Source organism: Rhododendron vialii, chromosome 5a, assembly GCF_030253575.1.
Source record: "Rhododendron vialii isolate Sample 1 chromosome 5a, ASM3025357v1".
Taxonomy (NCBI): Eukaryota; Viridiplantae; Streptophyta; class Magnoliopsida; order Ericales; family Ericaceae; genus Rhododendron; species Rhododendron vialii.
The window spans coordinates 17,797,471-17,814,636 of NC_080561.1; the positions used below are offsets into that span (position 1 = coordinate 17,797,471).

The window sequence follows — 17,166 nt, forward strand, 5'->3', positions numbered from 1 at the left end:
TTGGCTTTATGCCAAAAGGCTTTTATGCCTTAAATTATTGGCTGTGTGCCCGGTGATTGGCTTTATGCCATATGGCTTTATGCCTTAAACTATTGGCTGTGTGCCCGGTGATTGGCTTAATGCCAAAAGGCTTTATGCCTTAAATAATTGGCTGTGTGCCCGGTGTTGCTTTTAATTGCTTGGTTCACTGTTTGACTGGTTGAGTTATATCTTTTAGCTGTACCTTTAATATTTCCATGTCTCATAACACTCCTGGATTCCATTTTGGAATCCAGTTTTGCAGGCATTGTAGATATCCACTGCTGATCGTCGTGGGGTTGTACGCTCGCTTAGGGTAGCATGTTAGGAAGGCTGGACTAGTTTTGGCAAAATTTTGTAGATAGGGATGTAGTTGCAGCCTATGTTCATATTTGGTTTATTGTATAGTTTAATGCTTTCTTAAGACTTCCGCTGTGTTTGTAAGAACGTTAAGTTTTGCGTTATCAATAAAATGGTTGTTGGTTAATTTAGTTGCTAAAACTTGAGTTATAGAAATGGGTTGGTTGTTGATGTTGCACCCTCACGTCGGTTTAGGCTCATTTGAGTGCTGGCCCGGGGTGGGGTGTGACATCCACCATCTTGGTTTAGGAGTTTTGAATGGAGTTTTTTGGGAAGGAGAAGAAATGGGACACTAAGAAAGCAATCAAATCCCCAACAGAGTTGCCAATTGTGGGGGTTTTGTTTATCGGGATCTTGATTGTGGGTCAATTGCGGTTCCATCTTCCGTTGCTTCGCGCACCCTGCAACAAGTCACTAGGGTTGTGGAAGTCTAGTGACCCTCTGACGATCAAGTTAGATGTAGAGAGAAGTGTATGGGTCTAGGGTTAAGGTAGAACAACATATCTCTCTAGGTCAGAATCCCTTTGTATTTATAGACCTTCCTTTGCTTAGCCTCCAAGCTAGCGCGTGGAGGGTATGCTCGGGTAACCGCCTCGAGTGACGTCATAGGCGACATATGGAATAAGGCGGTTACGGAGCACATGGCCAGGTCAGCTCTAATGATGATCCTCGTGCAATAACCATCTCGGCCTATGTCATGGTGACGCGTTTGCCCGAGGGACCTGGTTCGCTGAGATAGGGGATTGTTCCTAAGGCACCATGCATGGTCGCTTTGTTATGTACTGAATGACATCCCAAAGGTTGTTCGAGCCTTTATCGACGTTGCCTTATGCCTAAGCACTGTCAGGCACCAGGGTCCAGACCGGGATGCGCAATGGGAGGCGCCTCAGAGTTGGCCCGAGTTTGCTTACTCCGGGCCACTACAGTCCAAGTTCTCGAAGCATTAGTCAAGTAATGTTTCATTTCGCGGTGATATTGTGCTAATTTTGCCAAGTTCGTACATTTGAGGGGAATATCCGGGCTTATTGTTCAAAGAAGTTTGATTAGTCTTCGCCTATCTTGCGATTTTTGATAATATATTGAAATTCCTATTTCGTTATCCAACCAATCACCAAGCAAGCAATAGGAATTGTAAAATAAATGATGAACACCAGATTTATGTGGAAAAACCCTAAATGGGCAAAACCACGGGAAGAAATCAAACACCATAAAAACCGTTGTGCGGTTACAAAAGACCTTATTGCACAATTGTGAATCCTCACCAATTGACTCAAGATCTATTGCCAAATCCTCATTCACCACACCCAGTATTTGATTGCCGCCACCTTGACTCCTTAAGCCTTCCACAATACTTCGGAAATCCACCGAAGAGCAACTCTATATTTGTTGAAAGAAAGTTGAGAATACCTATTGGAGTTAGACTATGTTGAAAAATGTATGCATTATAATTTGTGAAAAATTATATGCATCTCTATTAATTATTTTGATGATTAATTCAATGATATTTTTATTCGGCAAATACAAAATTATCGAAAAGTCCTTTCACGGACTAAATATTTTCGTAACCTTGAAATATAGCATAAAGTCTCTTGGATTCATGATTTATATTTACAAAGACTTTATTGAGCTCAATACATGCCTTAATGGATTTATTTAGATGATTTTATGAGCTACCGGTTGACGAACCGGCTGACAGGCCGGCTATCAGACCAGAGGAGTGTGTCTACCGGAGGGCACCGGACGACCACCCGGACGACTGGCCAAAGCAAATCTCGCCCAGCTGTGCCGATCCAGATCTAAATCCAACGGCTCAAATTAAACTCCAACGGCAAGATTTGAGCACAACGGCTAAAGAGCAGAACAGGGGTCTTGAAGCACTTGTCTTTTATTATTGATGAAACACAACAAAAAGCTCTTACACTTTCTAAGCAAAAAGATATTGCTCTTCTCTCCTAGATCCAAGAACAACACACTTATTCTCTTCCATTGTCATATTTATTGTTGTGAGAAAACTTTATTGTTGTTGTGAGCTTTCATCTTCTCATCATCCTTCACAATTTGTATTCCTAAGTGAGTGATTGAGAGAGATCACTTGTAAACCTTAGAAGACCAAAATCTGATAGATTTTGGGTGTTTATTTTTGAGAGACTTTTCGGAGAAAACTCTTGCGGTTGTGCTAGCTCCTCGGGAAAGCTAGAGGCATTCGGTTCTTGTAAGCACACGCAAGACTTACAAGTTGTAATCGTTTAAAGATTAGTGGAACCTTCAAGTAATTGCTTGAGGAGAAGTGGAGTAGGCCGGACCGTGGACAAATCCGGACCGAACCACTATAAACGGGTTCTATCTCTTTTTCTCTCATTCTATTTGATTGCATACTTATTGTTTGCATATATTGTTAGAGATAAATTTTTATCGGTGATTATTACTAGCAATCCTATTCACCCCCCTCTAGGTTGCATAAATTGGGTAACAGACTATAACTTCGGAAACTGGGTGAGAACTCCAATCATCCAAGGGAGAAATCTCCTCTCCTTTTCTTTAACCAAAACTCTCATTTCTTTTCTATTTGCTGCTATAGGAACAAACTTGTCTAGACAATGTGAAAGTCCTACGTGTGTGCGAGAAGTATGTGCCATAGGTAACTTTTTACAAAGAGCTCTAACGTGATCTTTGATGTGGCAATAATGACATTTAGGAATGACCTTTTCATTGCTTATCTTAGTAACATCTTGTACCTTCTTAACATCATTACAAACAATATGAATAGCAGGAGGTTTCACTACTACAAAAATAGATATTGACCTCGGTCATCTAGTGTGATCTTTTACTTTTAATCTCGCATTCAAAATCGTGGTCTATCAAGGTATAACTAAAAGTCCATATCTTTTAACCACATGATAAAAATCGTGATTAAAACTGTGACAAAAAACATAAAAACTGTGATTAAAAAATGACAAAACCGTGACCTTTAATAACTTAACATCTCAATTTTATTATAAAACCGTGGTTGTTTAGAGAGAAATAATCTCAGTTTTTAGAAAACCGAGATTAAAAATGACGTTTTCCTAAAGGAGAAAATCCCACTTTATTTTTCCCTATTGGGTTTTGAACTTGAGTCTCTTGAGTTTTGCATAGAAGCTTCAACCAACTACACTACACACACTTTTCAATATATAATTGAAATATTTAATATATAACATATGTGTTTAACATTAAAATATATTTCGAATATCATTTTGAACCTTTAAATATTAAAATTAGAAATTTTAATAAACATGAAAGTTGTAGCCCTTTGTGTTATTGTTCAAACCTAATTTGAATTATCTCAATTAATGGAGTTCTGAGCATAGAGTTATACTCGAAATACATTTGGCGACGAAACACAACCTTCATAAATTTTGTCACCAAAGGCACCCATTTGGCGATGAAAGTACCCCATTTTTGACGAAATATTTTTTGTAGAATGGTTGAGAGTGGCATTTATTTAGGGGTATTGCGCGCGGAGTCGATTAAGGAGTAAGCAACTTTCAACTTTTACAATATAAGAGCTTTCATCTCAAGTCTAAAAAAAAATGTGATGTATTCTCAAACTTACGATCTCAGTTTCTAGATGACTGAGATTAAATGTTCTTTTTATCTCAATTTTTCCAAAATGAGATATATTCTTTCATATACAATATCAGTTTTTCAAAGACGAGATCTATTCTTTAAGTTACAATCTCACTTTTAGATTATTGAGATTAAAAAATCTTTTCATCTCAGTTTTTTTTGAAACGAAATATATTCTTTCATATATAATCTCAGTTTTTTTAGAATGAGATCTATTCTTCAAGTTACAATCTCACTTTTTAGATTCTTGAGATTAAAAAATCTTTCCATCTCAGTTTTTTCGTATAACTGAGATTAAAATTATAGTCCATAACATTTTATTAGGCTTTTACAAAAAGTGAGATCTTTTTAGTTTTTCGATCGTGATTTTTATATCATTTTGTAGTAGTGTTTAGATATTACCTTGGGCTTTATTTCGTTTACTTCACCTCCATTCTGCTTAGGTAAAGACTCTCCAAGATAGCCAAGCCCTGACTTGTCACCGAATGGTTTTTGCATAAGAAGCATGTCATCCAAAGCTTTTGAACCTGCATTGAAACGCTCAAATATGCCATTAGCACTTGCAAGTTCAATTTCAAGCATGGAATTTTGATCAGTCAAGACATTGTTTTTCTCTTTCAATGCCTCCACCTCCTTCTCAAGCATGTCTCTTTCTTTGTTGATAGAAGCTAACACCCTTTTTTGGTGGTTAAACTGATTTTGCACCTTTCCCAACTCTTCCATAACCTCCTTATTTTTTAATCCCAACTTTTGGTTAATCTTACTGACATGATCTTCGTACTTTCTTGGTACAACTGATCATACTTTTCCCTTAACAATTGACTGTCTTTTAAATCAACTCCTTCATCGTCATCACTATCATCTGAAGATTCCGAATCACTAGTTTGTGAACATAAAGATGTCACAAAAGCCATGAAGTTTCCCTTTTCTTCTAGTTCTTGCACAGACGTGTCAGAATTGCTGTCATCATCCCAAGTCAGATTTGCCTTGAAACTTGTACTCTTTTTGAGCTTGTTGGCACATTCATGAGCAAGATGCCCATAGCCATGACACTCATAGCATTTTGGCCCTGATGGTGGACCTTTCATTCCCTTTCCTTTAGTATTCATATTCTCAGTAGATTTTTGTTTAAAAAGTCTTTTTAGATTCTTTGTGAGCAAAGCCAAGGTTTCATCATTGGTGTCATTATCGCTTCCTGAATCTCTATTTTCTCTCTGAGAACTAGAAAAAGCAATTGTTTTTTCCAAAAGTTTTGTTTTTGGTTTGTGAGATTCTGAATGCGACATATCTACTTCAAAAGTTTGAAGGATACCAACGACCTCCTCAACAGCTTTTTCTTTTAGTTTTCGTTTACCTTAAGCATAATAACCTTAGTTTTAAATCTTTTAGGCAACGACCTCAAAATTTTTTTAATAACACGAAAAGATTGAATAGGCTCACTAAGAGTTTCAAAGCGGTTGACAATAGAGATCAGTTTGGAGTAAAATTCATTAAATGTCGCCTCTTCTTCCATCCTGATAGTTTCAAACTCAGTTGTAAGACGTTGTAGCTTAGACTATATAACCACATCAGTTCCTTCATGGCAAGTAACCAAAATATCCCATACTTCCTTTGCAATTTCACAATTTGCAATTTTTTGGTGCTCATTCTCATCCATAGCACCGAACAAGATATCCAATGTGTGATTATTTGCCTTTAGTTCTGCCTTTTCTGAAGCAGATAACTCAGAATCAAATTTATAGACTTCTTTATCGTCTACTTTCTTGGTAGGACACTTATAGCTGTTGACACAAGAGTTCCAGATTTCTACGTCCGCCGACCTCATGATTGCTTTTATCCTTGATTTCCAATAATCAAAGTTCTCACTGTTCAGAATAGGCATACGACTATGGGGGTGATTCATGTTTGTGTTCATGTTCATCGTGAGTAATAGATCCGCTCTAGGAAGAACTTCCTACAGAATATGAGCGACCCGCTTTGATACCAAATGAAATTCCTATTTCGTTATCCAACCAATCACCAAGCAAGCAATAGGAATTGGAAAATAAACGATGAACACCACATATACGTGAAAAAATCCTAAATGGGCAAAAACCACGGGAAGAAATCAAACACTATAAAAATTGTTGTGCGGTTACAAAAGACCTTACTACACAATATTGAATCCTCACCAATTGACTCAAGATCTATTGCTAAATCCTCGTTCACCACACCCAGTATTTGATTGCCGCTGTTTTGACTCCTCAAGCCTTCCACAATACTTCGGAAATCCACCGAAGAGCAACTCTATATTTGTTGAAAGAAAGTTGAGAACACCTATTGGAGTTAGACTGTAACTTCGGAAACTGGGTGAGAACACTACAAGAAAAAGTATGTTTAGTGACAAAAAAGTGGCGACAAAATTTAATTTCGTCGCTAAATGAGTATATTTGGCAACAAAAAAATAAATTCGTCACTGTTTTGATAACTTCCTTGACGAAATTATTTTGTCACCAATTATAACTATTTAGTGACGAAAAAGATATTTTTGTCACCAAAGGCTCCTATTTGACGACGAAATAAAATTTTCGTCACCAAAAGAGTAAAAAAGGAGACGAAATTATTTTTTGTCACCAAAGATAACTATTCGGTGACGAAAAAAATATTTTGTCGCCAAATGAACCAATTTGGTGACGAAAAATATTTTCGTCTTCTTTTTTACGTTTTCAGTGACGAAAAATTTATCCTTTGGTGACGAAATTTATGAATTACGCTTTGTCACCAAGTATATTTCGGGCATAACTCTTTGCTCAGAACTCCAATTGAGATAATCTAAATTGGGTTTGAACAATAACATAAAGAGCTACCACTTTCATGTTTATTAAAATTGCTAATTTTAATGTTTAATAGTTCAAAATGGCGTTCAAAATATATTTTAATGTTCAATGTATGTGTTATATATTAGATATTTCAAACATATGCTGAAAAGTTTGTGTGGTGTAGTTGGTTAAAGCATGCGTGCAAAACGTAAGAGACTCGGGTTCGAAACCCCGCAGGAGCAAGAAAGTGAGATTTTTTTCACATATAAGAATGTCTTTCGTGACGAAAATTTTCGTCACCAATGGGTCACCTTTGACGAGCCAAAGGGAATAATTTGTGACGAAATTTTTTGTCATCAAAAAAGCACAATAGGTGACAAAGAAAATTTCGTCACCAAGTCATTTTTCCGTGACGAAATTTTTCGTCACCAAAAGGCACTATAGGTGACGAAAAATAGATTTCATCACCAGGTAGGAATCCTCGACAACCTTTAGTCGACAAATTTTTTTTCGTCACCTATATTATTTGTGACGAAAAACATACAATTTGCGACGATTTTCATTCGTCACCCAATGCAATTTTTCTTGTAGTGGAACTCCACTCCAATCATGCAAGGGAGAAATCTCCTCTCCTTTTCTTTAACCAAAACCCTCCTTTCTTTTCTATTTGATGCTGCTGCGTGTATTCTCCATACCCTAGCAGTGAAGAAAAGTCCCCTTTTTATATATTAGTTATACTCAATCAATGGCTCGATCCATCTGGTCCAATTCCCACTTGTGGCTCATTTAGTCAGCCGGTGCTCGATCCATTTGTTTTAATTACAAACAATGATTCCTTCCACTCTAGTTCTTTACTGACTCGCTACACTTAGAAAAATAAAAAGAAAATACAACTCGATAAATTAAGAATGGGATACAAAGAAAAATGCGTTTTGTCAATTGAATTGCCAACTAAAAAATAGTACCTCTTTTTGGAGCTAACATGTATCTATACTTAATCTCCATGCATTGTTAATTTTAAGTATTTATTTCCTTGTTTCTTATCCCCGTATTTGTTTAAATCATTTTGAAAACTCTTTTAAAATCCCATATAATTAATAAGTAGAGACTATTCATTTTGTTTAGACGGGGTAGGTGCCTAATACCATTCCACCCTGTAACTTAGTTCCCGAACCAAGATCATCTTTCTAGTAATGGCGGACCAGTAGTCTTGAATTTTGTACATTAATTTGGTTGCTTGGTTAACCTTAAAATCAAGTGGCGACTCTAACGAACACGGTGCTCTAGTATTCCAAGGTTTCTCAGGAAGAAAAATTATTTGAGTGCTCACAACAGCCTTTTGTTTGAGCTAATTAATTTTAGGAATGGAATTGGGTGGGTGATTTATAAAGATCAAGCTCCTTTTCCATATACAGAAATAAGATATACTCTGTGTATGGGCACCAACCATTGAAATCCTGAAAACTTTCTGTGATATTGAGAGAATGTAGGGCCAACTAGCCAACAAAATCAAAGATATAAATAGAAGCCGCTCTATAAACTTCTAACTCATCCCACAAAGCCTCTTCCTCTCATCTTTCTCTCACTGCAAAGAGAGAGAAAGAGAGGAGAGAGAGAGAGAGGGGGGGGAAGGGCCGGCCAGCACTTGTTTGAGAAAAATGGGAGCCTGTGCTAGCATGCCTAAGGCCATGAGAGGTGTAGATGGTGGGGCACCACCACCGGGGCCACCAAAGGAGGAGACCACTGCCGCTGCTACTGTCCCACCATCAGAGCCACCTAAGGATGAGTCCGCCACCGCCACGGACAAGGAGGTGACGGTTGAAGGAGGAGAAAAGAAGGCCGAAGGTGGCAATGATAGTGCAAAGCCAGAGGACGAGAAGAATAAAGATGGTGATCGCCGATCTCTAGGATCTTTACTCGAGGTAAAACTCTAATCCATATCTATGTTTAATTACGAGGAGGAGCATTTTAATATGGAGATTAGTATGCATATTCCACTTCATAGAAGAAAAAAAATGGTGATAGGAAAAATAGCAGGCTTCTTTTTCAATTACGTTAAAGTCTGACAAGAGTAATAACATTCGATCTATTGTCATCTCCAATATATAAAGAAACATGATATATCTGACCAGCTTGTTGTCATCGTCTTGTATAACCACTTATGTGGATGCTTGTCATATTTGCATCTTCTCATGTCCCCATTGAGGTATAAAGGTGAAAAGGAACCAGAGCTATTTAATTAATGTTAGCTCTTCGTAACACTACTACAATAATAGATACGGGTCACAGAAAGGAGATTCACAAAGATCACAGTTTTCAGTGAAAGTGTGATAAAAAGTGATGCTTAAATTTTTTTATCTCAGTTTAAGTCCAAAGCTGAGATAAAAAGTGGATTTTAGGGAGGGCGGAATAAAAGACCTCGCTCTTGCGGTAAGATAAAAGAAAAATATTACCCCTGTGACGTGATAAAAGATTTTATGGCGGAAAAAAATGAGATAAAAGATATCGCTCTTGTGACGAGATAAAAGAGAAAAGATCTCACCCTTGTGGCGTGATAAAAAAGAGAAAATACATCACCCTTGTGGCATGATAAAAGATTTTAAGGCAGAAAAGAATGAGATAAAAGATCTTGCTCTTGTGGCTAGATAAAAGAGAAAAGACCTCACCCTTGGGGCGTGATAAAAAACTTTAGTGCGAAAAAAAGTGAGATAAATGATCTCACTCTTGCGGCGAGATAAAAAGCCAACCCATTTAGGCTCAACGTCTAACTTTCACGTGGGCAGGTTGGTACTTATTTTGGCGGACTTTGAAAAGTTATGTGAGGAAAACGATGTCATTTAAGGATTTTGAAAAGTTCTTCTTTTCTTTTTTTACAAAAGATAAGAAGATAAGCCCTAATTACACTCACCCCAAAAAATCTTTACGTTTCATCTTCATCTTCACACTCAAAAAGATCGAGAGAGAGAGAGAGAGAGAGAGAGAGAGAAGGCAAATCCCACGATTGGGTTCCACCAATGCCTAGTTGTTTCTTCGACGATGGGCGGGCTATTCCATTAGTACCTGATTTTCACATGAGCAAGCTGTGATCTTTATGGTTTATTGTAGTAGTGAAACTTAGTTATTTCAGATGTCTTCCAAGTGTTTGTCACGTTAGGTAAAAAAACAATTATATTATTATGGCTTAGCCTTGTCTGAAGAGGATTAAAATCCAATTGGGAAGTTACCATTGAAATTGAAATTCAATATAAACACAAAATTCATGTGAAATGGTTGATTTATAAATTAAAAAAAAGGGAAAAAAATTGAAATGGTCCCTGTAGTTTGGTGTTTGTGTCAACTTGATCCCTGCAATTTGAATTGGCTCGATTTACACTATGTACTTTCATTTCGTTCCAACTTAGTCCAATTACTAACTATCGTTAGCCTCCGTTAACCGTAGACATAAATGGGTCCCTTTTTCTAGTGAATTACTGAACTCTTTCTTCTCTAACCTCGCAGACCTAAAGCCTTAAAACGGAGGTACCTTTTCTAAAAATCGAGTTCTCTGGCCCGTATTCTTTTTTCTAAAATACTTGAATTATTCTTCTGATATTCAAGAGGTGACCAGACACCCTAAACTCTATACTCGGTGGAGACTCTAAGTTTTTTCTAAACCCCTTCTGTGGCCTGAACTATGGCCGGACTTGATTCTCCTTTATCCGGAGATATGTAAGCAGTTTGATGAAAGCTAGGTCCCTTTTTAAAATAAAACCCACTTCATTTTCTAAAATTCAAACATTTTTCAAAAATATTCGAACCCCTTTTATAGAACTCGAAACTCCTCATTTTTCCTGTCTTTTCAAGAACCACATCGCAATCTATAGGAATCGGATCACTTATTCAGGCCCTAATCCCTCTCACTCCTTCCCCTCAAAGGTGAACAAGACACGTTTCGGTCAAAAATAAAATCCCGAGTGTGACAAATGGAGACTGGAAGCCGTGAAAAAAAATGGAGAATGGAACAATGAGGCTCTGTGTTTTGGTTCAGAGGTATATTAGGGTAAGAGGAGAATGGCATATTACGGTTTTAACCCTAGAAAAGGGGCCCATTCGTGTCTGAGGTTAACGGAGTCTAACGGTAGTTAGTAATTGGATCACCTTGGAACAAAATGAAAACTATAGAGTGTAATCGAGCCAATTCAAACTGTAGGAACCAAGTTGACACAAACACTAAACTACGAGAATCATTTCGGTTTTTTTTCCAAAAAAAAAATTCTAAAGTTTGTCCATAATGTTACAATCTGCAGGTTGTGATAATTTTCATAAAAATACAAAGTGCACATTCCAACAAAAAACCCTATTGTCTACTAAATTTACTGGCTAAAACTAAATTTTTTGCCCCAAGAAAATCCTTTGGTGACCAACAACTAATTTTGATTGGCAAAAAGTCTATTGTAATATTTTTAAAATTTTTTAAACAATGTTTATATATGTATTTTTATATATTTTAATATCATGTTAATTATATTTCAAAAAATTCAACAAATTTGAAGGGGAGAAAAAAGTTTTCTCACTTTAGGAAGTAAGTATAAATAATTTTGTTTTCCTAATGTAACAGAAGTTCTTAGCTAGCTTAGTGGTAAGGGCTTGGAAAATTAACCAAGGGTGTGTGGGTTCGAAACTTGACAATAACAATAAAAGATGGTCTAGTAGATACAAAGAAAAGATCACGCAAAATGATTTTCCATCTCAGTTTATGGTGTGATCATTTTGAACTTTCAATAACAATAAAGTGACAAAACAAGTGTGATTGTTTTGAACTTTTAATCACGTTTATTATCGTGATCTAAAAAAGTATTGGACTTACAATCACACCCAGAAAAGAGAAACGATCAAGCCTAAGAGAAACAATCATGACTTATAACCGTGATAAAAGTGAAACGATCACGCCTTTTGGCCATGATTGTTTCTTTCTTTCAATCACAGTTTATAACCACGATAAAAGAGAGTGACTTGCAATCACACCCAAATCCACCACGGTAGCTGGAGCGTGATGGAAAACTTACAATCACGACCAATAGTTGTGATCTTTATGGTTAATATTGCTAAATATGTATGGAATCCAAATACATGGTGCTTTTAACTACAGTAATTTGATGGGGAACTTAATTAGCCATCATTTTTACCCTACTTATTTAGGTGTTTATCCTAATGTGTTTAAATACTTATCTTTCCATCCTCAAATTCAATTAAATCATAAACTACCCTTTCTTTCTCCTAATTTTTCAAAATCTCTCTTCTTCTTTTTTTTTTTAATTATCTCAATTCTCTCTTCTTTCAAACATTTCTCTCACCTAATCTTTTGAATTTTTTATCTCTCCTAATCTTCTCTCTCATATCTTCATTCCCCTAAAATCTAAAAAGAAAACACAATTCTTACAAAAACTAATGTGTAAGCCGGAGAACATGATCAATTCACAAAATATGGCAAAACCTGATCGAGGTAGATGAACAAAACAAAATCAATTAAAAAACACAACGAAATCAGAAAATTTGGCAAGTTTTGAGAAGTGTAAGTTTTCGATCGAGGTAGATGAACAAAACATGATCAAATAGAAACATGACAAAAATAAGAAAACATGACAAGTTTTGAGAAGTATAGGTTTCAATCAAGGTAGATGAACAAAACATCATCAATTCACAACATGACTAAAATCGAAAATCTAAAACTAATATTCCAGTAACGGCGGCGATTAAAAGGACGGAAGCGATGTGTCACAACCTTAGAACCTCGACCATTCATGACTGTTTTGATGTCGTCCACTCTCATTTCTAAATATCAAATAAAATCATCAATTTACAAATATGACAAAAATCAAAAACATAATATCTAAAACTGATATCCCGGCGACGGCGACGGCGACGGCGACGGCGACGATTAAGAGGACGAAAGCGATAGTGACACAACCTTAGAACCTTGACCATTGATGACTGAATTTATTGTCAATAAAAAAATAGTACCAATCAAAGGACAAGAATGATAAATTGCCCCAATAGAGCATTGCAAGAAACATGATTACATAATTACATATGAACATTTCAAAAAACATGGCAAATTAATCATATCACAACCATTCAAACCCAATTATCCAAATGAGTTTTTTTTTTTTGGAACAAATTTTATATAACTGACCAAACCAAAACCCTCAAGGGGAGAAACCCTTACAAGGGAAACACCTCACTACACTAGAACAAACCCTAGCTGTAGAAGGGAAAAAAAACCTATAAAAAGAAAACAGAACAGAGTGAATAAAACTAGACTGTACAAAGGAGATCAACATTTAAACCCCACTCTAGAATCATACAAATGTTAGTTGCAGACCTACTAATATGCCTCCGGGAGGTCATACTAGCCTTAACCTGCTCCAGAATCAAAAGCACCATTGAAATAGATTCATGGCCAATCTATTGAAAAATCCTTCCATTTTGCTCTTTCCAATATAGTACACTGAAGTAGCAAGGCAAAGCTTGAAAAGTCTAGATTGGATAGAGCACTCCTTACAATGAGTTAAACCCCAATGAATCTCATCCATGAGTTACAATAAAAAAGATATCGAAGAAGAAGAATGCACCGGATAGAATGCACAAAATAAGAAGTTTAGGCAACTATTTTTTCTTTTGATCGGCTTGGGTCCTTATGGGTAACCAAACGGTCCCCTTATCCCACAAAGCAAAAAAAAAAGCCGTTACTGTGTGCAAACCGGCATATGAAGCAATGGAGAAACAAGATAGATTGAACCCTTGATTTGGGACTTCCATGTGGCATTAGCAGAGGGAGAAACGCGATAATCGCCATTGGTTTACCGTGTCCTCATTCAAATCGCGTCGTCTTTTAAAAAAAGAGGTAGTTTTTTTCGTCCGACGACGACAATCCCTATGAGTCCGGTGCCTTCGCTCCAATTTCTCAGATTCCGGCGAGTCATCTTCGTCCTTCTCCGGAGCCGAGCATCTGCAACCCATCGTCTCCACCACAATTTGCAAACCACTGCCGGAGCCGAGCATCCATCACTGCTGCCTCCAGGTCAGATACTCAGATCTCAATCCACAGAAAAGGGAAAGAGTACGTGTGTGTGTGGTTTTAGGATTTTGAGACCCCTAAAAATCCAACATTTCAGGTGCAGCAAAAACCTATTAAATTTAGGTACCGGAAGTGGTGGACATCGTTGATGATGATAGGGAGGAGATAACCATTGATTCTCTCTCCTCTCTTTGTTTTCTGGTATTATCCGGATGTATGGGATAATCAACATATTAAATACACAAAATCTATATTAATATTATATAACTGGGGTATAATTGGCAACAAAGCATTTTTAGGATGACAATATAAATATTCAAAACCACTAGGATATCCACTTAAATAAGTCTTGTAAATAGGATGCCTATTTAATTTCTTCTAATTTGATTCATGCTAAATTACCATTTTTATTATAATTAAGCTATAGACAACTGGGCAAGTCCCAAATTTGAAAAGTAGCTTGATGTAGCCTTATTGAAAGTTATATATATATATATATATATATATATATATAGAGAGAGAGAGAGAGAGAGAGAGAGAGAGAGAGAGAGAACTACTGCATGTTTTTGAACGAATTGAAATTAAATGCCTCAGACATGGATTTTTACATAGATACAACTTTATACAGAATAATGTATCGACTTATAGTAATCCTCTCATAATACTGTTCCTCATTGTGGTCCTCCATTTCCAAAGAAAATCCATCATTAATTTGGGCTTATAATGTATATAACTCAATACATTTCACTATCATCTCACTGACACGGGTAAGAGATTTTTTTTTTCTTGGCTTTGCACCACATATTCTTGTTAATGTTTATGAATCGATTCACTAGCCACAATTGCACGGAGACGGGAGGCTCTCCTTGTTATAGTATCAATGTTCTATGAATCCTCACAATATTGAAACCTACGGGTCAGTTTGCCTAATCGCACCGGACTAATTAATTTTGACGTGATTAATAATACTTCATCCCGCAAAGTATTATACATGTCATGTTCAAGTTTAATTGAAATAGGAGTACAAGACATGTGATCTACTTGAATTATAGACCTATTCGATGCTCAAATCCCGCCTTACTTTTTTTTTTTTTTTTTAATTAAGCTTACGAGATTGTCTTTAAATTTATTTTCGATTCGTTGCAAGGACAGAGTGAAGAAGTGAAGGAGCTACCAAAAACTGAAAAGATCAGCCCCGAAACCCAAACCATTGCGGAGGAACAGAAATCCAAGGCACTTCCCATATCGGATAAGGCTGCCGAAGAACCAGCTGAGAATGATGTGGCCCCCTATGTTGCACCGGTTGCACGTGCCACCGAGGAGGACAAGGAAACAGAAAATAAGTGAACTAATTAACATCTGATGGGATGATAAAAAAAAATTAATGATGGTGTTTGAGGTGAAATCGTGGAGGCCGGCTTTCAAATTTAGTTGATGCTACTATTGATGATCCTTTTATTTCTTATGATTCAAAAGCAAGTGACAAAAGAGTGACACAAAAAGGAAAAGGGAAGTGTAAAAGAAATGGATCTAGGTATCATAATTGGTCAGTTCTGGTGGAATTTTTACTTAATTTTAAAGGACTTGAATTTGATTCTGTTGTTTTTGTTATAGTCATGTAGTGATTGATCTTGCTACGATTATATTTTCTCGTCCCCCTTTGCTTGTTTGATCAGCAAGATAACAATTGATAGAAAGTGACAGAAAGAGAAGAATTATAAACCCTATATGTGTTTACATAGAAAGAGATTGCAAGGAAGTGTGTTTTTTTTTTTCCAATCAATAGATGAAATCATTTTACGTCAGATATGAAGCACATAGTATAAACCCAGCACAACACATCAATTATAAGAGTTCACGAGATAACCAAGCTCAATAACTCAACCAATACAAGAAAAATAAGCCCATTATAGGCAGTGGCAGAGCCAGGATTTTCGATAAGTAGGATAAAAAATTTGAACTATGTATGATTCATTTTTTCTAGTTGCTCATTGAAAGGAACTATAACGCCCCGATTTTCGAACACGTTTAATTAAATCCATTTTACACTACAAGAAATTCAAGATCTCCCAACGGTTTTTTTCGCAACGGTTGAAAAAACCATCAGTATAGATGGTGTATAGTAACGGTTTACAAAACGTTACTAGAAAGAGGACTATAGCAACGGTTTTCATGTGACCGTTAGTAGATTACAACACTATAGCAACGGTTTTCATTAACCGTTACTAAAAACTGGACTATAGCAACGGTTTCCAATAACCGTTACTATAAACTGGACTATAGCATCGGTTTTCATTAACCGCTGGTAGAAACCGGATTTTAAAAAAAACGATTAAAAAAATCCGGTTAGTTAGTATAAATATTAAAAGGTGTATGATTTTTCACAAGTTATGGGCTAGCACAGTTGGTTCGCGCACACGCGCGCAAACACGAGGTCGGAGGTTCGATTTTCAGGAGGAGCAAGAATTATTTCGCCCGCCATAAGGGCGCCATGTAGGTTGCCACGTCAGCGCCACGCGGGTGCCACGTCAGCGCCATGCGGGCAACATGTGGCTGCCATGTCAGTGCCACGTGGAGGCTTACATCACACAATGGTTGGTTTTTAAAAAAATGAAAATTGCCTTTAGCAACGGTTATAAGCGTTGCTAATGAAACCGTTGGTAAAAAAAATCTGTACCAACGCTCGTCAAAACTGTTGCTATACCTCTATAGCAACGGATATATTGCAACGGTTTGGCCGATGGCTCTCCAACCGTTGGTATAGCTTAAACGGGTCTCTACCAACGGTTTTTGGATTTTTTGGCAACGCTTTCGACCATTGCTATAGAACGATTTTCTTGTAGTGTTAATTGATTTAATAATTCATAGAACTGATTTAAGAAATGAAATTTTACTAAACAGAGTTCAGCAGCGAAAATCTCAAATACTAAGTCGATAACAATGTGATATGTGGATACTTGTTACTAGCTGAATAGGTGATCGATAGAAGTGTACTTGAGTTGAGTGGCGTGAATCCTTTAGTTAGACATAACGCGATGTGATGATTGAAATTTCTAGTCTCAACTTCATATTTAGTTGGACCTTATAATTTGATGATGATTTGCACGTCTTTCAATTCCTAGATTATGGCCTTATTGAGGCTCTTGATCGCTTAGTTAGTTTCTCGTAAGATGTTGAAAAGGCGAGACTAGTTGGACGTTGTAGACTTAAGCTAAACATGAATCAAGTTCTTTACTTAGGGCGTCGAATGAGTATAGTGAAACACGTGAAGTGAGGGATCTTGGTTTAGAGAGTTGTTCCATTTACGGATGTACATATCTTGAA

General features: G+C 36.7%; 1 protein-coding gene across 1 annotated transcript; it reads left to right on the forward strand.

The window, feature by feature from the left end:
* The first annotated feature begins 8,313 nt into the window (after nt 1-8,313).
* Nucleotides 8,314-15,439, forward strand: LOC131327028 (uncharacterized). Its single transcript, XM_058359992.1, has 2 exons — nt 8,314-8,707; nt 14,995-15,439. The coding sequence occupies exons 1-2, from the start codon at nt 8,444-8,446 to the stop codon at nt 15,187-15,189; spliced, it is 459 nt and encodes a 152-aa protein (XP_058215975.1). The 5' UTR covers nt 8,314-8,443; the 3' UTR covers nt 15,190-15,439.
* Nucleotides 15,440-17,166: the final 1,727 nt, after the last annotated feature.

Excerpts from the sequence above, each read along its gene's own strand:
- LOC131327028 (XM_058359992.1), top strand. The coding sequence starts at position 8,444 with ATGGGAGCCTGTGCTAGCATGCCTAAGGCCATGAGAGGTGTAGATGGT. Across the intron at positions 8,708-14,994 it reads CTCTAGGATCTTTACTCGAG|AGTGAAGAAGTGAAGGAGCT; the intron begins GTAAAACTCTAA and ends TTGCAAGGACAG.